General features: G+C 39.4%; 1 protein-coding gene, 1 long non-coding RNA gene and 1 pseudogene across 33 annotated transcripts in view; 2 read left to right on the forward strand and 1 right to left on the reverse strand.

The window, feature by feature from the left end:
- The window catches only part of LOC148425867 (uncharacterized), a 26668-nt gene extending 25546 nt beyond the window's left edge, over positions 1–1122 (forward strand). For 6 of the 7 annotated variants that reach the window (XR_015865207.1, XR_015865204.1, XR_015865206.1 and 3 more), the window contains one exon: positions 43–1122. This is a non-coding gene — a long non-coding RNA (uncharacterized LOC148425867). The remainder of the gene's footprint in view (positions 1–42) is intronic. The other variant, XR_015865202.1, reaches the window with a different exon arrangement.
- Positions 725–3824, reverse strand: LOC148425868 (uncharacterized; annotated as a pseudogene). Its single transcript, XR_015865180.1, has 6 exons — positions 3258–3824; positions 3042–3160; positions 2577–2717; positions 2220–2472; positions 1848–2118; positions 725–1456 (listed from the first exon to the last, which is right to left on the reverse strand). The product of XR_015865180.1 is annotated as an uncharacterized LOC148425868 (transcript).
- Positions 2123–23280, forward strand: LOC148425869 (uncharacterized). 25 transcript variants are annotated; one of them, XR_015865182.1, is made up of 15 exons: positions 7143–8351; positions 8478–8676; positions 8765–8785; positions 8885–9276; positions 9496–9597; positions 9892–12024; positions 12130–12194; positions 13031–13122; positions 13639–14537; positions 14618–14670; positions 14801–19987; positions 21362–21608; positions 22109–22180; positions 22255–22401; positions 23206–23280. XR_015865182.1 is itself a non-coding variant. In XM_088411393.1 (11 exons), exons 2-5 carry the CDS (start codon positions 8055–8057, stop codon positions 8896–8898), a joined length of 549 nt encoding a protein of 182 aa, XP_088267519.1. In that variant the 5' UTR covers positions 2123–2787; positions 7256–8054; the 3' UTR covers positions 8899–9276; positions 9496–9597; positions 9892–12024; positions 12130–12194; positions 13031–13122; positions 13639–14537; positions 14618–14670. The 25 variants fall into 25 exon arrangements, 6 of the variants coding, with proteins under 6 accessions (XP_088267519.1, XP_088267516.1, XP_088267522.1 ...); XR_015865186.1 differs by having other exon boundaries at positions 7144–8351; positions 21420–21608; XR_015865188.1 differs by lacking the exon at positions 21362–21608 and having other exon boundaries at positions 7144–8351.

A 23280-nucleotide genomic window follows, 5' to 3' on the forward strand; every position in this document is an offset into this window, starting at 1 on the left:
CACACAATCAAGATAATAGGAAGATATTTTGTACATTTCAAGGACATCAACAGAGGAATCAAATACACATCAAGAGGCAGGCCAAAGTGAAAATGACAGAGAGACAGCCTCAGTCAATGACTGTTCCAGAGAGGCCTGAAACATCAGCGGAGAGTGCAGTCATACCAGGAGTGACTAACACTGAGGCACTGAACCATACGGACACAGAAGAAGGTTTATATCATCACAATAGAATTCCTCTCCAGTTGTGTGTAAAAGAGTCTTATTGAAAAATAACATGTAGACAAATCTATACTACCACTATAACACAACTATTGTGTATGTTAAAAATATTGTTTTTCAGAATGTTATATTCAACAAATGGTTGGGTTAAATAAAAAAGCCAACTATAAGTCAAAAAAGGACTGACCCAGTATTTAGGCCAATTTGATATAATTTTCTGAGTTGTTTTGCACAAAAGTAATTCCGAGAACTTAGTCATTCAATGATACACAAGACAGCCTCAAATCTGGGTTGTTTAACCAAACCTGAAAATGTGATCAAATAAATATTGGAATGAGTCTTTTTTTTTCCTTGCTCATAAGTTATTTTGAACCTATCGGTTTGAAAGTTAATTCCTTTTTTAACTTGGCATTTCATTATTTAATATGAATCATATATTTATGGATAATGAGTAGATATGTTTCATGTAACTTGCAAAGTCACAACACGTCTCTGACATCTATTACTTTATTTTCATTTTTATTTATTTCTAGAATGGGAGCTTATTAAGGAACCAGCTCAAGCTACCAAGGTTTACATAGAGAGTCTGTGAAGGAAACATGCATTTGGGAAACCACTGAGAATGAAGATAGATGTAAGGGACTCTGATGAGGACGGAACGAGAAATGTTTAAATGATAAAAGTTATTGAATGCACTGTTCAGGAGGTTTAAGTGACACAAATTCTGTATCAGTGAAACTACACAAATACCATGCAGTTTTTGGCATCTGTTTTATTATGCATCTTTTAAACATTTTTGTATCAGTCATCTGAGTGTGAAGAACACAGCATTGATGTTATCCATTCTGTGTACCAGTGATGAGAGTTCATGTGTCTTCATTAAAGATACTTAAAGTTCAATTTCTGGAAGTACTGCAGCTGTCAAAAGGTAGCTTCAAGTGCTTACATGTTTTCTTCATAGAAAAGCATTTCTCCCCCAAAGGTTTCAATGCACACATGTTCCATACTGCCAAATAAGATAACAGTCTTGACATCAGTCTGCTAAGATTCCTGTTAAAACCTGCACAGTCTCTAAATATGATCTGAGTGCCTCAGTCAAAGAAGTTCCAGAAGCTGGCAAATTGGCAACTTCCTCATTGGAGAGCTCACGGTCCAGCTCAATCTCTGGGACTAACACAGTCCCTCCATGTAGAGCATGAGGACCATTCCAGTCAATCCCATAGTCTTGGTAAACCTGAAAAGACGAGGAATATGATCAATTTTGAATTTATAACCGGTGACATGAGGTATTTAGCAGTGATGGGAAAAGTACGCTTTAAGATGCTTCATGACCCAGTTGTATTTTTTTTTACTCCTCCTAATGATACTCTGTTCAACATAGGCTTTGAAACTTCCTGTTTTGAACAGACAATGGAAGCTCCAGCCTTAGTTTTTGAACAACTTATTTTATTTTACTTCCACTAGGTACATCATGCTGACATTTTTAAACCTCTTTCTTCAAGCCAACAGTGGCCATTTAGACTTCTTAAAATGACATAACCTGGGGTGCTGCTTTCTGTGTGTGATAGGCCACTCTCAAAGGTTTTGTCCCCCCTCTCATAATGAATTTCATATCTTTCTTTAACCTCAGTAGGATCTGCCATCGGGCCTTGCTCTCTGTAACGTCTCCAGAGTTGTTGTGGTGATTGGTTCCTTTCAGTTCTAAGGCCATGACAGTTCCAAGCATCTTGGAAAGAGTTCAGGCTTTGCTGAATTTGTGGAAGGAAGATCCGGTGCAGTCCAAAAAGATGAACTTCGTTGTCTGGATTCAGTGTTCCCTTTGCTTCAAGTGAAGTGAAGATCTGATAGAAGAGGTCCAGGGAATGCTGATAAATGTCTCTCCACATCCTTTCAATTCTGTGCTTAGGACAAAATTGACAATGTATCAAATTATTTCTTAGTGACATTATAAAGAAATACACTCATCTGGTGATATTGTGATCCAAATGTGTATTTACCGCTGGTTATGGACACTTCTGCCTGTGATGTGTGAATTCCTGTTAGTATCCCTGCTCCTGATCATGAACTCTGCCACATCTGCATTCTCTCCCCCTTTATCAGATCTGACTCTTGAAGGCAGCCCATACTGATTAACAGCAGCTATGAAACGTTCTTTGTAAGACTGTACAAGCTCTGTTATTGCCAGCCACAGTCAAATAGACCACTAAACGACTGAATCCATCCACCCCGCCAAGGACAACAAATCTCCACCTGTCAGGCAGTTGTGAACAGAAAAAAAAAAGTTTATGGTAAAGCATATCGTATTCAATATTAACTAGAGAAAGATGTACAGATTACTGAATACGATCACTGACCTGATTAGTTTATGGTTCCCATCTATATGCCATAAAGAATTTGGACCTGGAACAGAATACTGTCGTCGTCTTGAAACATGCAACCTGAGCCGTCTCATTTGAATTCCCTCTGCATCGACTCGGCGTAAAGACTCTTGCAGCCTTGAGATTGACAGAAGGAAAATAAAATTGACCTCTGGGATTTCTTAAGGTATCCTTTTTTGAAGCAATGGTAAGGTTATAAGTAACAAATATACAGTCATGTGTGTAAAACAGTTTCAGTGCAGCAAAGCCAAAGCCTTCAAAATAAAAGTTATTCAACGCACGACAGAAACAAATCAAGTTGCTAACTTAAATTTCAGCAGATTGCAGATAAAATCCCAGATGCGTGAAATCAGCTAGGCTCCCTAATTGATTTCAAAGAAGCAATACTTTAAAACGAATTGAAACATTGCTCATATCGTTTTACTCAATTGGAATACGCACACCTCTTGCATTCAGATGGCCACGCATGAACTTGTAGCCGGAATTTGGATGGCTTCTGTGGACTTCACTTACAATGCGGTCCAGTTCCTCGTCGTTCATCGTTGAAGAGATCTCTCTTTCTACACAAAATACATTACCGATAATAAAAAAAATGTGGCACTAAACGTGGATGAGATCGCTGAATAAGCTGACAACTTGTGAATGTAGTACACTTACCTCAAACTGGCTTGCTTCATGAGTCTCCTGACTGTCCTCTTTGAGACTCCGAACGTCGCTGCAATTTGACTTGTTGATAATCCACAAAGTACGTAACTTTCCAGAACTGCAATTGGGATATCAAACGCCAAACGTCCCGATCCATTTGTGTGTCGTGCTCGGGGACCTGTGAACCTCTACTGTACTTCCTCTCAAATTGCAGTCACTCTTGGGTCAATGTCGGAAACGGAAAGTGCAGAAATAAGTCCAGCAACTTCAATAAATTCCTTCACTTTTCGTTGAATAAAATCGTTTTCTACAGGCCCTGCCTCCACATTTTCAGCAAGGTCTGAAATATCTCGACCTAACTGTCGTGAAAGATCACGAAGGTCCTCTGTCATCGCATCCGCCATGTTTCCAACCTCTTCAGGCCGAAGTAATGGATTGGACATGATTTGAGTTAACAGGCTTTGGGCCCGCCCACTAAATTGACGAGCGAGGTTTACAGACAGATTGCCGAATGACAGATAGAGAAATAGCTGAAAACTGGCCGTGTTTCATACTTTGCTAAACTGTCAACCTCTCCCGTCAAATTTGATGGGTGGGCGGGTCCTAACATCTGATTGCAAGACAAAGCAGGGTAACCAATCAGGTAATAGGACCCGCCCATTAAACTATGACGCGAGAGCTTGACAGAGAAGTAAAGGATAAAACGTAGCAACAGCGTGTCATTAAATATAAGTCAATAAATAATTAAATGTGTCATTAATTAAATAAATGTGTCATTACACAATTAAATGTGTCATTAAGTAAATAAATGTGTCATTACATAATTAAATGTGTCATTAATTAAATAAATGTGTCATAAAATAATTAAATGTCATTAATTAAATAAATGTTTAATTATTTCAATGAAACGTTTAAATTATTTAAACATTTATTTAATTAATGACACTTTTAATTAATTAATGACACATTTAATTATTTAATGACACTTATATTTAATGATTGAATGGTACATTTATTTATTGAATTTTTGCACTTTTGGTCCTCCATGCGATACATCGTCCCGCTTTGTGATTTTTTTTTTGTCAAGAGAATTGTAGTTGCCGGCCCAGTCATGGATGTCGACGCTGCTCACGCGATAGTTGAAATGACAGCTTATTTTTTCTTTCTTTTTTTTCTAAATTCTTTATTACTGATACAATGCAGTACATGGCAATAAATATTTCACGATCCTGTGGGCTACAAACCATCAGATTCAGTACAACACAACATTAAACAAATACTGTAGATTAAAAAAGCGAACTCCCTGTGTCAGTTTGTGGTAGAGGACTGTTTAGGAAGAGTGGGACATCACAGCTCTAATTTCGGACCCGCGCTCATAACATTTACGGCCCTATTGATTCACAAGTTCAAGTCTTAGTTCAATTTGCCCCTCACTACCGGCAACAAATCTAAATAATATATTGTTAAAACATTTTTTTGCATAGCAACACTCCAAAGACGTTTCCAAAATAAACTTCGTTTCCAAGTGTCAGCGAAAGTAACCCAAGGGCTGACCTCCGTGCACTTGCTCTTCCGGTTTAGCTCTTCCCGTGGGTACCGTGAAGTAAGTAAGTCGTCTAAACTGTTGCGATATTAATATTTGTAATTGTTGTCATATTTAGTCATTATTACTTCAACTTTGTTCGCTAAGTTTTTTCGTCCTATAGTATGCCGACACGTGTGCTACGTGTGCTAATTTGATGACGCATTTGACTAGTTATGTTGCGGTAATATAATGTAGTAACCTGATTGCTTACTAAATGCAATACATCGACCGCCACCATCTTCTACTTTTATGAATAAAACGTTGTTTTCATTATCATTTATTTTAATCATTATTTCATTATTTTTCGTTACGCAATAATGAACAACAACACTAAGTTAGTGGTGTACTTAGTTGTCGTAAAAATAAATGTTGTAATTAACTTTACTTTCTCCAATTAGTGGTGTACTTAGTTGGTGTTAAAAAAAGTAGCCTCTATGTTCTTCCATCACTTTGTTTTCACTATTTTGAGTATTATTAATTACATTATAATTTGTTCATTACGTGTTTGTTCGCTAGTATACTAATGCTACGTGTGCTGTGAAATATATTCAAATTCAGCTATCACTAAATTCCCCTAGAATTTCCCCCACTATTGTTATTATTGTTATTATCGTTATTATTATTTTCACATGCTTGCTTATCTAACGTAATTTTGCTGCCATTATCGTTATCTACAATCTTCTATTTACAGATGTAATTGTATGGCTTTAATAAATATCAGCAAGACAAAATGTAGACGTTCTTTCTCATTCATTATTAATTACTTACACATCCTTAAGTAATTTGCTGTAAAAACGATTAAACCTAATTATAAAATATTTCGTTCGGTGGAATGTACAGCACATAACTAAATGAAAAAACAGTGCAAAATTAAATGACACAACCATAATTTTATAGAAGAAGTGACGGTTGAACAAAAATCGTCAATACCCTAACTTGTCATCGTTGTCATTGTGCCAATTCAATTGTCGTCTTAAACACATGTGATATTAGATATGCATGTTTAATTTTGTGAAAGATATTTTTTAAAAAGTCTTGCTGCCTTGAACTCAATGTCTGAAGTATTTCTGACAACTGTGAGTAGAAACGGAGAACAGCACATATCTGTCAGGCTCATCTTAACTGTCTTGTTTGTCACCGGACTTCAAATGTAATAGCCATATTTGAAGAAGACAAAAGAACGTTGGTCAAATCATTCTAATAAGGCTTTTTGGGATAATGGGGTTGAGTAGCTATTAGATTATAATTTTTTTAAATGTAATTCCGGTGTGTTTCTCAAAAATATATGCATATTTTAAAAATACTCTTCATAGCACTTTTTTGCATACATGCCACTTTCAAAATCGTTTTTTTTAAAAAAATTTTTTTTTAAATGCGTCATGTAATCCCGGAGTACATATAACAGTTAGGCATCTCCTTTTTAGCAGTTGAACGCTTGACTTTGCGACAAATATTAGATATATTAGATATAAGTAGGTTCCAGTCAGTGTCTCGTTTTTTGCTCTTGAAGTCTTGTACATCATCCCCCCCCACACACACACACACACACATAAGCACACACACATTTTCACACATCCATCAGCATGCTGTTTTTGGCATTAGTAGGGGTATGCGAAACATGTTACAGTGTATACATTAACAGCTAAATAAAAGACAGTAAATAAAAAGTACATTTAATTATTTCTCTGTTGGCTAATTGTTAGATTTTTGGTAAGTGGACTTTTTGGCATTGGTATGGATAACCTGAATTTCATTATTGTTAATTTTATAAATTAGTAAAATATATTTTTTGAAACTATTGGAGAAAACCTTAAATAAACTAATGTGAAAATGAACATGTTTTATTCATACCAAAAAGGTTAAAAGATGTGTATTGCATAAACGTTAAGGTCTGCTTAAAAGCTAAAATTTGTCTTTAATGTTGACGGCGATGTGATTTGTGCAATTGCAAATGCTCTCGCTAAAGTACCTGGATGTCTGTAGTTCCTGATGGCACACCATTTTTGAACTGATAGGTACAGCTCACCTTTGCATTAGATGGTGATGTCCGTTCAAGAATGCATCACTTGCTTAACATCAAATAAAACCATACAGTTACAGTACATATGAAACTGTATATAGCTAACACCAACAGATGATTTTGTGCAAAAAATCTTCATATGTGTTTTGAGGATGCATCACTTGGTTAACATCAAATAAAAGCATACAATTACAGTACATATGAAACTGTATATAACTAACACCAACAGATGATTTAGTGCGACTGTCTTGTGTGGATGAACGTTTTGCCAGAGACACTAACTACTTGTTCTTTGCTCAGTTTGTGACTGAAATCCACCAGGCCACATCAAGCATAAGAATACAGCTACGTAAAGGTAAACCTTTTACCAGAGACAGTCGGCAAATAAACAATGCTATGTTGCAGGACAAACGGGAAGTTGAAAAACTGATACACAGCAAAGACGCCCTCCGCTTCATGGTCCCGTTAAGGGGCACCCCGGCCTTTTGGGAGAAATGTCTCAAGGACCTTTTTGCCATGATTCGGCAGCTAGGCACACCCACGTTCTTCTGCACATTCTCCACTGTTGAAATGCGTTGGGAAGAAGTCATCACCGCCATCAAAGCGCAAAAAGGTGAACGGGTGATTTTCGCTCACCACGACTGGGCCACAAAGTGTGAAATTCTCCGCAGCAATACGATGACAACGATGCGCATGTTTGACAAACGTGTGGAAGCTCTGTTCTCCGGCGCAACCCATTGGAAAAGTGGTCGACTACTTTTACAGATTGGAGTCTCAGCACAGAGGAAGTCTGCACATCCATTGCATCATTTGGGTTGAAGTCGCCCCCATCTTTGAGGAGGCCTCAGATCAAGAAATCTGCGATTTTGTGTCGCGCTACATTTCCGCTGAGCTGCCCAACCTGGAAAAGGAACCCAAACTGCATCAAAAAGTCACAGAGGTTCAGATGCAAAATAAGTCTCATTCAAAGACGTGCATCAAAGCACCCGGCGCGCAGTGCCGTTTTGGTTTCCTCAAGCAGCCGTGCGAGAGAACCATGATCATGAGACGTGAAGAGTGTGATGGAGAAAATCCAGAGAAGTAGAAGTGGTCGGCGCCAAACCCCAAGCTTGTTGATTTGCAAAATTTGCTGAACGAACAGGAAACGGCCTCTCTGACTTTGCCGCAGCTACTGGCTAAGTGCGAGCTCACCAGTGATGAGTACATGGAAGGTTTGTACTCAATTGCCGCAAAGACCTCTGTCGTGCTCAAGCGAGAGCCCAAAGACTGCTGGGTGAACAACTACAATCGACACCTGCTTCTTGCTTGGGATGCAAATATGGACATTCGGTACATTCTGAACGCTTATTCCTGCATTACCTACATCTGCAGCTACATCAGCAAAGCTGAACACGGCCTGAGCCAGTACCTGAAATCGGTGATTGTGAACTCCCGCAGCGAAAATGTCAACGAGAGCGATGAAATGCAACAAATCATGCAAGTGTACTCAAAGAAAAAAGAGGTGAGTGCACAAGAGTGCGTCGCACGCGAATGTGGCCTCCATATGAAGCAAGCGTCCTGCAGTGTGGTTTTTGTACAAACCAGTGACAATGCGCTGAAAATGAGTTATCCCCTCTCTTACCTTGAGGGCCAAACGCAGGAGTCCGTTGAAGTGTGGATGACCGGCTTGCCGGAAAAGTATAAGGGCAGACCTCAAACAGAGGAATTTGAAGCGAAGTGCTTGGCTGATTTTGCCTCAACCTGCGGAATCGTGTACGGCAAGCAAGCTAAAGGCGGAAATGTTTTCCCCCTGCTGAACGACATGGGGTATGTCCAAAAAAGAACAGGTAAACACGCCGTCATCAAATACTGTAAATTTTCACAGGAAAAAAATCCATTCTCAAGCTCTATCTGCCTCATCGTGCCGACTGCCAGTTGAAGTCCAGAACCAAAGAGGTAAGAGGTTTTTGAGTTTTGCACATGAGCGCTGCAGAGGTGTTGAAAGGTTCATGCAGTCCTACATACAAGTTGTTTCAAGACCATGCCTTTGTACAGTTGCCGGCTGCTGAGCATCCAGAGGCCGTTGTGCAAATTGTCGACCGGAAGAGAAAGAACGATGAGAAGCACAGCAAAGATGTTGACAACGCCATCCGAGAGGTGGAGGAAAGCGGAATAGTCTTCAACGAGTGGTGTCAGCTAGCGCCCGAAAGAGAACTGCAAAGACTCGAGTGCATCGAGGAAATCAATGCGAGGGATGATCCCGGTGACGCAGAGATGTTGACAACGCCATCCGAGAGGTGGATGAAAGCGGAATAGTCTTCAACGAGTGGTGTCAGCTAGCGCCTGAAAGCGAACTGCAAAGACTCGAGTGCATCGAGGAAATTAATGCGAGGGATGATCCTGGTGACGCGGAGGAAAACGTACCAGACTACAATGTCAGGTCCGAGGTAACGGAAATGTCCATCGCGACGGAAGCCGCCGCATCGATCCGGCTGTTTTGCGCGACATATATCGGACCCTTAACCGAACGCAAGCGTGTGCCTTCTACCTGGTCAGAGATTGGTGCATACGACGTGTGTGTGGCTTAAAACCACGGCAGTTCTTCTATTACATCAATGGTGGCGCCGGAATGGGGAAGTCACATTTAATCAAATGTATTCACGCAGAGGCTACAAAAATACTGCGCAGACTGGCTGAGGAAGCGGACATTTCCAAACAAACGGTCATTCTTGCAGCCTTCACTGGCACCGCGGCCTTCAACATTTCAGGTATGACTTTTTACACTGCCTACTGAAACTGCCAAGAAGCCTCAAACCCCCGTATCATGGCCTGGGCAACAAACTGGACGAAGTGAGAGCAGAGCTATCGCTCGCTGAAATTCTCATCATCGACGAGACTTCCATAGTGTCGAAAGACCTCTTTGCATATGTCGACGCCCGGTTGAAGCAAATCAAAGGAATCAATTTACCATTTGGTGGCATGTCCGTTATCGCTGTCGTGGATTTCTATCAGCTACCTCCTGTGAGACAGTCCAAACCTTTAGGTGTTTACGATCCCACCAGACTGGACCACTGGCGCGACAACTTTGAAATGATCACGCTGACCGAAATCATGAGGCAGAAGGATGACGTTCCGTTCGTCAAACTACTGAACCGACTTCGCGTCAAAAAGAAGTCCCATGAGCTGTCGGAAGTGGACAGAGCTTTGCTGGCTATGACTTACACCGCTGCCCGAAGGAAGTTCTTCATGTTTTTGCCACAAACAAACAGGTAAATGAGCATAACTCTCATATGCTGAATCTGCTTCATGAGGAAATTGTGACCATCGATGCCGACAACTACAAGAAAGACCAAAGGACTGGCACAGTGGCGAGACAAGCCGCCCCTGTCCAAGGGGCAAAGAACAAGTTGGCAACGAAACGTGGCAGCGGTGTAGGTATTTGGGTGAAAGAACACATTCCGGCACACAAAACAATCTACATCCAGGGTGTCACTGATATTGAATTTGTTGTGGTCAAACTTGAAGCTCCCATCAATATGTTCATTGCAGCTGTGTACCGGCCTCCGGGATAGAGTCTGCGCTCTTTTTTGCCAAAGTTGGAAAGGTTGTTGTACGCTCTGGAAGTGATGGATCATCATCAGATCTTGGTATGTGGAGATTTCAATGAAGATGCACTCTCAGACTCATACAAGCCCATTATGGAACTGTTAGTCTCTAAGGGTTACACACAGCTCATAAATACAGGTACCACTGACAAGAACACACTGCTTGACCTCATTTTTGTCTCCCGACCTCAGTGTGCTGTTCATTCAGGTGTACTGCGAACATAATATAGCTATCACAACCCTGTCTTCTGTGTTTTACACACTGAAAGGTGAGTCCTATCCAAGTCGCAAATTACGAGTTGTCCCTGTTGTGTGAAGGAGCCCAAATGTTGAGATGTGATGGGATTAAATCAGGGGTGAAGATGATGTAGTGTGTGTGCGATAAGGTGAGTGGGAGGTGAGGAGGTGAGAGTCAAAATTCAGGAAAAAGTAAAAAAAAAAAAAATGGAGGAATGGAGGGGTCAAGTCGATGGGAGGGAGTGGTGGGATTATATGTTGACATTTGATAGGATGAAATCTGCTGCGAAGACGGTTTAACGTGTGTGTAAGGTGAGTGGAAGGTGAGGAGGAGAGACAATGTACAGAGAAAGTATAAAAATCTTTGGGGAGGGAGGGTCTAGTGGAATTAATTTTGTTCACAATTTTGACAATGTAATAATCGTCAGCGTGAAATGACAGCAGAAAACAGACCAAGTAAGTCTCTATAAAATATTTTTTTGTCAACTGTAAGTGTTGTCATTTTACTCTCCTCTACTTTAAACAGGTTAGTTGTTCTGAAGAGATGGTAGATTCATCTCATAATAGAGAGCATAGATATGTGTGTACATAATCTTAATGTGCTACCATTGTAGAAAATGAAATGGTTATACTTAAATGTTGGAAAGAGCCAAGCCCATCTCGCCTTTGCAGCATGCGAATTTCTACTCGACACTATTGTATTCCCCTTTTTCTCACAGGGTAGAAGAATGGGTGCCCAAATACATACATCAAGGAGCACTGACTTGTAAACCAAGGTGGCAGCCAAGCAGGACTTCTCTGCATTCCTGTCACGAATAACCCGCGGATCCCAAATGGGAATGGACCCCAACTAGGCACGAGAGGTGAAGTTACTGAGTTTATTAACAAAAGGAGCACGCAAGGCGTGAGAAAAACACAAAAACAGTCCGAAGGCAAAGTAGCAAACCAAAGTCACAAAGTACCAACACAAAGCGAGACGAGAACGTCTGGATCTAAAGTCCACGGGGAAGAAGGGCAGCAAGGAGGACGTGAGTCCACGGGGGATGGCTGCAAACAAAGTAGCAACAGAAATCGTTCACAAGCCGTAAAACATAACACGCACAAAGTACAAACCAAGAAGACTCGAGAAGGTGGGACGTGAGGTCAAGAGCGCTGGGATTCACGGGACGGCAAGCGAGCTTGACGAGGGGATAACCCGGCAAAGGCTTGTTTGTAAGTGCCGGCCAGCTTATAAAGCCCTCTGACGAGATGCGCAACAGGTGTGAGTGTCCGATGGCCCCGCCCAATGCGGAGGAAGGAGACAGTCTGCAAATCAACACAAACTAAAAAGACAAGAAACGTGACAATTCCAGTGTAAGTTACTGTGAACTACTGTATGTCAGTTAAAACCAATTGTAGGTCTGCCTATCTTTTGGAGCAGTCGTCCTCACTACCATCTATTTTGATTATATTTTGTAGATCTGGATTAAACCAAGTCTGTTTTCTGCTCTCTTCAGACTGTCTTCTTTTATTCGTAGGAAAAGGTAAGTCGCTCATCATTCAACCTGTCTTCCTTTGTAAAGCCAGTAAAATAATTTTTGGTCCGTGTATTTTATCAGGATATTTGTTCAGAGGAAATAGACGTCAATACTAGAACAGAAGCCACTTGTGTGCGTTTTTCATGTCACTTTCTGATTGCACGTGCATATGACTGGACATTACGCATGACATATGAATTTAAACGGCATGCCATTGTAGAGATATAAATGGAAAGGATATTTACATATTGTTGGGTTTGAAGTGGGCTTGATACCCCACAAATGACCCGAGGAGAGGTGTAAATAACAACACAGGAGTCAGAGATTAAGTTTTACCACTGCAGTGGGGAGAGCTCGAAAAAGAGCGTGACCATGTCAGCCTCGTTGCAAAGTCTCTCTTCCCTCTCTCTCTCCGAGCTTTCGGACTGCAGTCTTTTTATTAAAAAACTGTTACTGAGGTGTGGGGGTCTCACAATTCAACCGTCACACAACATGAGCACTGTGCACCGTGGCAGAACTTGCAGATAACTTGCGATTCAGGCCTTGACCTTGACATTGTTTTTAACACACACACACATATGAGACAAAGAGGCGCTGTGGTGTCTGAAAAAGTAAGTTAGAATACATGAAGCAAAGCTGCTGTACTAATGAATCAGCCAGAAAAATAGCAATTAGAATACATAAAGCAAAGCTGTTGCACTATTAAATCAGTCAGTTTATCTTACACATATATTGTAAGACAAAGCCAAGTCTGTTTTACTTTTGTATATATATTTATTTATTATTTATATATGTTATATATTTGTACTCAATGGTTCTGAATTCCTTTTTTTTCCCCCCAGATTAAAATGATCGGTGCCCATAAATATACATCGTGGAGCACTGACTTGAAAACCAGGGTGGCAGACAAGCAAGGACTTCTCTTCATTCCAGTGTAAGTTGCCGTGAACTGTGTCAGTTAATGCTTTCAGTGCCATGGACAAGAATTCTACCCTTTAATAATAGTAATCACAATAATAACTAAATAATAAAGTTATAAGTATGTTCTTATGGAGAATACACTCATAATGAGAATACACTCTTGACTACTAATGCTTATCTAAAATAAGTTCTGTAAGCTCTGTTGTGATAAAATGTGACCACTAGATAACAGTGTTTTTACATATAAAACATAACTATTGTCAACTGAACATGCATTCAAAGGAATGGTAGTCAATCTTTCATGTGATATATTCATATTTTCATTTTTTTTTTACATTTACATATTTACATAGACATAGTATCCAATATTCTGTTGGCCGTGAAAGATGATTGAAAATGCAAAATACACTGGCTCTCTCGAGGTTTCCTTTTCCGATAACGCTTGGCACTAAAAGAGTTAAAACAAACTATAGGTTCGCCTCTCTTTTGCAGTTTGTCCTCACCCCCTGAATGTGTTTCTTGTTTGCAGGCCTATGTGTTCCCCATGTTGCCTGTGGCTCCACACATTGCATTCATCCAAAGAAAAGATCACCACAGTGTGCAAGAGTTTGATGACACATCATCAGGCTTGTCCATTGGCAGTTTCCCTCTGGATTAAAACAAGTCTGTTTTTTCCTTCTTTAATTGGTTGGAAAAGCTAAGTAGCTCATCATCTTCTTTTGTAACGACAGTAACTTTTGTCCCATCTACTTCTAACGGGTTCTTTGTTCAGGAGAAAGAGCCAGCAATCAAGCAGGAGTTGTCCTCATTCTGGTGTAAATTGCTGTGATTTATTTCAGTTAAAACTAAAAATGTGCATATCTCTATCAGCTTTTGTTGTCACCTCCTCAGTGTATTTTGTTTCTTTTTTGGAGACCGATGTTTTCCACTTGTTGCCTGTGGCTCCACATGTTGCATTCATCCAAAGAACGAGTGGAAGATCACCACCGCGTCAAAGGCTTTGATGACACATCATCAGGCTTGTCCAGTGGCAGTTCCCCTCTGGATTAAAACACGTCTGTTTTGTGCTTTCTACAGACCATTTTCTTTCTATTGGTAGGAAAAGGTAAGTAGCTCATCATAAGTAATTTTTGTCCCATCTACAGTATTTCTAACAGGTCCTTTGTTCACGAGAAAGGAGAGAGTTGCCGTAATTTATGTCAATTACAGCTAAAAAAATGTGGATATCTTTCTCAGCTTTTGTTTTCACCCCCTTAACGGATTTGTTTCGTTATTGTAGACTGATGCTGTCCACTTGTTTCCTGTGGCTCCACATTTCATTCATCCAAACAACAGCTGGACGTTTGCCACCAAGTAGAAGATTTTGATGAGCCATTGTACTGCTTGCTCAAGGACCTGTTGTCATCTGGAACATCTCCTCTCTTCAAGGTAAACTGCTAATCATTAAGCCTATCTTTTTTCCTAAAGCCATTAAATGTTGTAAAAATATTTCCTTTCTTTTTTAACAGGCTCTTTGTTCGGGTGCACAAGCAGTTTATAGCAGAATCACAGTAACAAATATGTGAGTGTATTCATGTCACTGGATACTTGATTGGGCATGAGTGTGATATACTAATTTACTGTATTGTAGAAAATGAAAGATGATGTCAGCATCATGGAAGTTTTGTCGTGTGTTCTCCTTTTTCCCCAAGAGACAAAAAAAAAGTAAAAATGAAGAAGAAAAAGAAAACAAGTGCCAACAACATGAAGACCACGGACAACCAAGCACCACTTCTGCCGATTCATTTGTAAATCGCCAATAGGAGTAGCCAAATTGCTATTAAGTGGTGTTTTAAATGCAGCGTTATCTTTTTACAGCTTTAGTGTTCACCACCTCCTTCATCTTTTCATCATGCGACCTTGCTGAGGAGTTTACAAGGACCATGACGCCATCCTATCCTTAGAATGCAATCTCTTTTCCTGTTCTTACGCTGTTGTCCCTGCATTGAAAAGAACAGTCCTAGTCCCCCAATCCAACCTACATGATTTGTATCCATAGATACATTTTTGCCATCATCTGTGTGCTCTGCAAAGGTTGCTCTATGAAATACCTTTTCACTCATGCATTTGTTTAAATACATTTGTATGTACCATACTCATGATTCCGTTAAATCTCTGAGATCAAACAAGCATTCTGGGAGGCACATCTACCTCAATTTGTTATTGCCTGTGTTAACTTTTACCCTCGCAAATTATATCCATCCATCTATTTGTCGGCGCATAGCCTCACGCGGACCGCTCACTTGCTGGTGTCTATGCCAGCTGTCTTCGGCAGTGGGTGAGGGACACTCTCAACTGGTTGCCAGCCAATCGCAGCCCTAGCAAGTTATGGAATGAGAACAAATCAGCTCCAAAATCTAACCACTGCCGTTGATACAGACAATGTTTCATGTAACATCTTAATATTCCATAACATAAATACAATCTCTCACTCTTGACACATGAAGCTATAATGTACTGCTTCACATCACACAACTACAGTGGACCCCCGTGTTACGAACTTAATCCGTTCAGCAGCTATGCTCGTAACTCGAATTGCTCGTATGACGGGAAATCCAAACCTATGTTAATTAGTGAATGCGTGCAACGCGTGCAAAAACCTTAGGTAAAAACATCATGACTTTATACACATCTTAAAAAATAGTAACAATCTACTGTACAGTTAAATTAAACAAATATACAAAGGAAAAATGACATTTACCTTTGGGGCGACGTGACTTGAGCTGGGTGGAGGCGGAGGGGAGCAGAGACCAACCCGCAGAATTTATTTATTTTCTTAAATGAAAACTTTTCTCAAACGAGAACATATCACAGGCGATTTCCTTCACATTAATCCATAATAGAAGAAGCCTCTCCATTTTGTTGTTGACCGAGGTCCGTCCCCTGGCAAGGAAAGTCTTGCCCTTAGAAGAATGCCGAGCGGTTTCGGCCATACTCACGAGCAAGGTTAACTATGCGTGCGCCTCCGTATTTTTTTATTATCTCCTGCTTCGTTTCTATTGTCATCATCCTCTTATTTCTTCCTTTACCACCACTCGCAATTTTAGAAGCCATGTCTAACAGATAAAGTTTGCAAAGTCTTCACAACACACCGACCGGCTGTGCCATCAAGCTAGATGAAGGCGTTCGGCCAATAGCACATTGGCATTTCTCTGATTGACGTGACGCTGGCCAATAGCATATTCGCATCTCCGTGACTGAGACCAGGACTGTGACCTTAATCGACCAATAGCATATCAGCATCTCCGTGACTGACACCGTGACTGACACAGTGACTGTAACATTGTAAGAGCAATAGCATATCAGCGTTACCGTGACATGTGAGAACAGTTGATTTTGTTGATGCAGCAAAGCGAAAAAAATAGTACGGACACATTGACCGGCATGTTGATTGTTCGTAAAACGAAAGGTTTGTGCGTAAGAGGGGGACAAAAAACGCCGCGGTCCACATTCGTAAAATGAAAAGTTTGTAAAAGAGGGAGTTCGTAAACCATTGTATTTGTATTTGTTGGTCTCCTTTTTCAATGGTTTGCACTTAAAATTTTTGACAAGCTTGTTTGATCTTAGAGATTTGTTTCTATTCCTTTAATCCATTTTTTTACATAAGTCTTTGTGCATCTTTTCATCCACTATTTTATCATTACGTCTTCATTAAGAAATCTTAAAGCAGTTATTATGAGATTAAATTCTGTCTTTCCACTGTATGAAAACCCCTCAGCTAAAACAGTGTGATGGACTGATGCAGCACTTCTGTTTTTGGTGTAAGGTGACATTCGAATGTACAGTCATGAAATGAGAAGCCTGTTATAAAAAAAAAAAATATATATATATATATATATATATATATATATATATATATATATATATATATATATATATATATATAATGTGTGTGTGTGTGTGTGTGTGTACATACACACACACGCACACACCCTCTGCTGTTTTTAAGCCTATTGTATCAACCAATTTCCTCCGAATTGTCTTAGTAACTACTTTTCAGCTGTTGTAACCAACATTCAGTTCAGCATCATTCAGTGTTTCATCAGTTACCGGTTAATGCTGCCAGCATACTTGAGTCCGTTACAGTAATAAAATGAATGAGTCAGACAGTGGAAACACCTTTGATGCTATTTTTTTTGTGCATCAATTCATCTGTTTTATCATTTATTCTTCATTAAGAAATTTTACAGCAGTTAGAATGAGGACTTTCCACTGTTTGATACTGCCTTTACTAAAACACTGTACTTCTTCATATTTAAATGTATAGTTACCCTTTACAGTAAAAAAAATGGAAGTGCCTTAAAGTGGAAACACCTTTGATGCGATTGGACCAGATTTGTTCCCATTATTTTTTTTTTTTTTGTACTACTCTGTGCATCTATTCATCTCCTATTTTATCATTAATTCTCCATTAAGAAATACTATTGTAGTTACAATGAGGACTTTCCACTGTATGATACCCCCTCGACTAAAACAACATTTGTTCATATTTAAATGTTTATTCACCCAATGGGAAACATGTTCAAACTACAGGAAAACAAGACATTGCTCAACCTCTTCCACCGTCTTTTAGCCTATTCTACCATGCAACTTCCTTTGAACTTTGAATTTTGAGGTGTAACTTTGTCATTGAATAATACATTGCTTGAGAGTTTATGCTACCAGCATAATTGAATTACCTAAAGCAGGGGTCATCCACGTAGTGGCCGCAGGCACTGGGTCGCCCCCAAAAATCACATGAATAACCAGCAGACCTGGTCTGCTATAATAGTTATAATAGTTCAAGTGATAGACCATTGTAATTTTCCAGGAATTTTACTAACGATTATGCAAATCACATATACATGACATATTACACTTGATTTACTACAGCTGATCCTTAATTCTTGTGAGAAATCAATCACATGATCAAGGTCTTCACATAAACTGGTTATGCCGGCTTTGTCCAAAAAAAGGGAGAGACACCAAGGTTCTTCGTACTAATGCTTTACTGACTGCACTTGTTTGCAACAGTTCACACCGTAGAACTGACACATACAAAAGAGATGTCAGCTACGGACAACATAATATGCATTTAAACATAAACCAAACTCATACATACCACTTTGGGCCGCTAAACATAGACAAAGCTGGAACACTTTACGTCTTCGGATATACGCGTGCCGTCTGACTTGATGACAGCAGCGTGAATGATTTTCCCGGAAGCCCCTTTCGCGACCCTTAATAAACTCTGCTAGCTGACGGATTGAAAATCATCCATAAATTAACACTATTGCTCCAGTGGACTTATAAATAATATGGAGCCATTTCAACCGAAATACAAAATATAGAAATCGAACAGAACAAAATTAGGATACGTTTCAATACAACATTGCCCTCTTCCGGCGAATGCACGGTATTTCTTTGCCAACCGCCACCACTGGTAGTCCTTCGTATTACTCAGTACCAAAGAATTGCTCTCGGTTTCAAAACGTTTGGTGATCCCTGCCCTAAAGTTTGAATAAGAAAAAAAAGTCAATTGGAAATTCTTTGCTGCTGGAACAGATTTGTTTCTATTCCCTTTTTTTTTTTTTTTTACATTTCTTATTGTGCAGCTATTCAACTATCTTATCTTGATTTATTTAATAAGACATTAAAAAAAACACTCTCCACTGTTCAGGCATACTCTACCAACTAATTTTGTTCTTAACTTCTTAGGAATTACTTTTCGCGTTTGTTTCTCGCATTCAGTTTAACACCATTCAGTGTTGCATCGATTATGCTGCCAGCATACTTGAGTGCTTAACAGTAAAATTGTGTCATACAGTGGAAACCCCTTTGATGCAAATGGCCAGATTGTTAAATGCCACAAAATACATTTAATTCTCTGCATATTATAATCATTATAATATCCAGAGAATTAAATGTTTATAATTAAACATTATAATATAATGATATTCAATTTCAGAGAGGTTTTTCTTTTGTGCTTTTACTTGATGCATTTTAGACAAGCTGCTTGTATTTCTCAGTAACTTTATTCCAACAAAATGCTGTATCAAAAGGAATCACACTTTGTCCACATTACCCTCTTCAAACCTCATGAGACAACCTGGACAACACCCAGACTGCTCACACTTGTCTACCACAAGAATTTTGGCCGAAGCAGTCAGTCCAGCACAGAAAAACATTTTGCTCGCTCCAAATCCTTCGCTCACGCTTGAGTTGTGTCCTTACGTGCTCAGCGAAAACGCAGAGGTCGCAAACACAGAAAATCAATATATTTTTATGTGCTCAAAAACTGTTCTTGCTCGGTCAAAGTCTTTCGGTCTTAACCATTTCATTTATAAATGGAGGTACTGTGCGGGCCCGTATTGGTGAGTGCAAATACTTTATTTCTTATGTAGTCACGTTTATTAGTTAATAATCAATGGCTGCAAAAATAAAAAGTAAAAGAAAAGAAACTATTGGTTTTGAATGCTCTGGAAATTGAGGGTTGCTTCATTAAATTATTAAGGCTGATGTTATGAATGGTGTGCATTCTCAAGCCCCTGTGTACCTCTAGATGTTATGCTTATTAAGTAGTAATAAATAGGCACATAGTCGGTATGCACAGCCGATTTGAAGCCCGCTACAACTTTAATAAATCACCCCTCTTTTTTTTTCAAGATGACGTACATTACCAAAATCGAATGTTTTTTCCGCTTTCTGCCACTTAGGGGTGGGGCTACTTGGAATAAAAATTCACTTGACATTGACGACGACAGAGAGAGGTAGGCCATTATTTCTCCAACGCGATAGTGGGATGGGTCTATGCTATTTGGAATAAAAAGTCCACCTCACATTGACGACGACAGAGAGAGGTAGGCTATTATTTCCTCTTAAATTCAAACCGAATGTAACACCTTCCCAAAATTATTGTTCTGCGTGTTTCAGTTTTTTCGAGTGAATGTACTTCTGTGACATGTTTTTTTTTTTATATATATTTGAAATATATAAATACTGCAAATTACATTTTGCCGACTGACCCGACTCAAAATGTAAGAAAGTGACAAAAAAACTCGAAAATATTTAATATATAAGGCATGGTTATACACTTCAAAATGTATAGTGTTAGGTTTATTTTCCGTAACGTTGTTTTATGTTCTGTAAATGCCGTTAGAAATCGGTGCAAACCAGTGTGAAAAAAAATTCGGCCTTCTGCCACATATATTAAAAAAAAACCTCTTGGCTAGCAGGTGGAGGAAAAATTACCTTGCATTGTGTAACACGTTTTGTGTAAAACTACAAACAGTCGATGAACCATTGGAAATGTCTTTATTTTATGCTCTTCTATTATAGACAGTACATTTCATTATTTCATCGTCAACGTTTTCCCCTTTTTTTTTCTCCAACGCAATAGTGGGGTGGGGTGGGGGGTAAAACTCGATTTAATTATATACACTGCTTTGTCGCCGCTCGTCACAATAAATCCCTCCAGAGTGCTGGAATATGTTAGGGATTTTTATTTTGTTAATGTGCAAAGAAAGTGTCAACTGAAATTTCGTAGTTTGTTTTCCATCACAATGTATATGTGGACGCTTCTGCTAGCACACAGACTCGCCACGTGCGGCTTTAAGCTAGCTTGACCTGTTGCTTTTGTTGCTCAACACTGACACCTGATGGATCTTTAAAATCATTGCTCTCAACTTCATCCACTGACTCATGACATTTTATTTCGTTACAAATACAGGAATTGTTGCATTATTTGGTTTTGTTGTACATAATACTATCTTTAAATGCAGTCAATAAATGTAATATAATGCTGGTGTGAAAATTTATTTCTTTTTCATGATATTACGCTGACGTTAGAAAAGGCAGACGTTCCTATTTAATTGACATGAAATTATTTAATTGAAATTAAATTGATGCTTTGTGGTTATCCCCTCAACAATTCACTCTTTTGGAAATTGCGCGTCATTATACCACTAAACTTTAAATGATGTTGTGCATATACTAGGTTCGGTACAACTGTACCGTTTTGGCAACTATTTAGAATTTATTTGATGAAATATCACGGTCCTAATAGTGTGGCAACACAGATGCTCATCGCGAAAGCAGTAAAAGTAGAAATATGCATCACGGCCAAAAACTGGATTTTTTGCCCTAACGACCGCTAGAGTTGGACGGATTTCATGAAAACAAAGTTGTTGCCCTCTGTGACGGGCAAAGCGTGTACAAACTTGTTCTATTTCCAGATTTGGCTGCCAAAGTCACAGAGGGCAACAACTTTGTCTTTTGTAATTGTGTGGATAGCCGGACCCCAAATGTCCTGCTAAGCAGGAGGGGGATGAAGATTTATTCTGGTCCCCAACTCACCATCTCCCCTGACCTGGAGGCCCAAGCCAAGCTCCTTCTGTGCCCCCCATCGCCACCATCACCCCTCAGGCAATCAAAAATCAGGCGCCTGAGGGCATGGTTTCCCTTGAAGGGCAAGTAACTCATGTAAGTTTATTAGGTCACATATGCACCTATAAGCACTGTCACACACATGCTTGTACATACACTCATCAAAGATAACGTGTGAAATAAAATCATTTATTCATTAATTATTTTTCTATTATTCTATTTCCATCATGTGTATTACGTCCATTTTTTGTGTTCTAACACGATTACTTGCTTTCTCTTGCAATACTGTATTTGGAATACCTTTCGTTTTTCATTAAGTGTCAACTTGTTTTACGTTCAAAATGTGATTGACTAAAACTCACCATTACTTTGGTTTGTCGAGAGGTTGCCCCAGAAGGACATGAATGCATTTGAAATACAGTTACGTGCAGGTTAACACAATTATTGCAATGAACTGATTATTACAAGGACACCCGAATGACTTTTTTTCTTCCCTTTCAGTTTCATGGTTGTTTATACACACACATTCTAGGCACGAGCACGCGCGCACACATAATTATGCCTTTGACTTTTATGTTTACCTTGGTCCACTTTAGATGCAGTCAATGCGGATGGTGAGGCAGAGGGGCACCCGGGATGCGCCCATGTGCATAATCACAATTCAAAAAGTAAGTACACAGTTAGTGATTTTCAGTTGTCGAACTTCAAACAACACATACAGAGCATTTTTAAACTACTACAGGATGAAGCATCTGTGAAGATCATCCTCTGGAGGGAGGCCACCCTCAATAAAGTTTCTGTGGGGATCAACTATCGCTTCACCCATTTGAGTGTACGAGGCAATGACTACGGTGTCACCATGCACACAACGCAGTACACCAAAGTAGATGTGAGTAATTAATTGCTTCTATGTCAGTGGTACTCAAAAATTGCCTGTGTTCAAGGTATTTTAATACTTATCAAGCAACATCAAGACAAAAACAATGCAGTACTCAAAGTACTTCTGTCTCAGTCACGCTCTTGCTGCCATTTATAGCATGTGAACTACAATCTCACAACACATTTCAGTCAAGACAGAACCATTGACGTAGCTTGGCTATTCTGATTGAACCATACACGTGACACGTGTGTTTGGATTAATAAAATGAATACAACACACCTGTGAATCCAAATGAAAGTCAACTTAGGTTTGGCCTCTTAATTCCAATTGAGGTGTTAATATGAAGCATTTTCATAACTATGAGTCATTCATATCTATTCTAATTGGAATAAATGGTATTAATTAAACACATGAGTCAACCCAGTCACCATCCCTCTGGCTGTGTGGGAAGCCACATTTGATGAGCGCCCACTTATACCTGCCGGTGGCCTGTGCCTCACACTTTTGTTCATGAGTCATTCATATCTATTCTAATTGGAATAAATGGAATAAATTAGACACTCAGCTATGGTTGAACTTAAAATTGCACAAATCCTGTGAATTCCGACTTTTAATGGTAATTACAATAAGAGTTCTGTAGTCCTCTTTCATTAAACGCAAAATGATAAGGTTTTGTGTTAAAAACTGAAAGTTAAGTATAATGATGACCATCTCGCGCGTGCGTGTGCCTGGAATGTGTGTATGTAAACAACCAGTAATTTTGTTTTGAATTTCATCCATTATGACACTTCATTTTATCATTCCACTCAACAGATCTGCGAGTCAAGCAAAAACATCACCATCGTGTTGATTACTTGGTGGACATAGTGGAGGTGGTGGAGGACTCGG

This window comes from Hippichthys cyanospilos, chromosome 3, assembly GCF_059441005.1.
Source record: "Hippichthys cyanospilos isolate Australia breed blue-spotted pipefish chromosome 3, RoL_Hcya_1.0, whole genome shotgun sequence".
Lineage (NCBI taxonomy): Eukaryota > Metazoa > Chordata > Actinopteri > Syngnathiformes > Syngnathidae > Hippichthys > Hippichthys cyanospilos.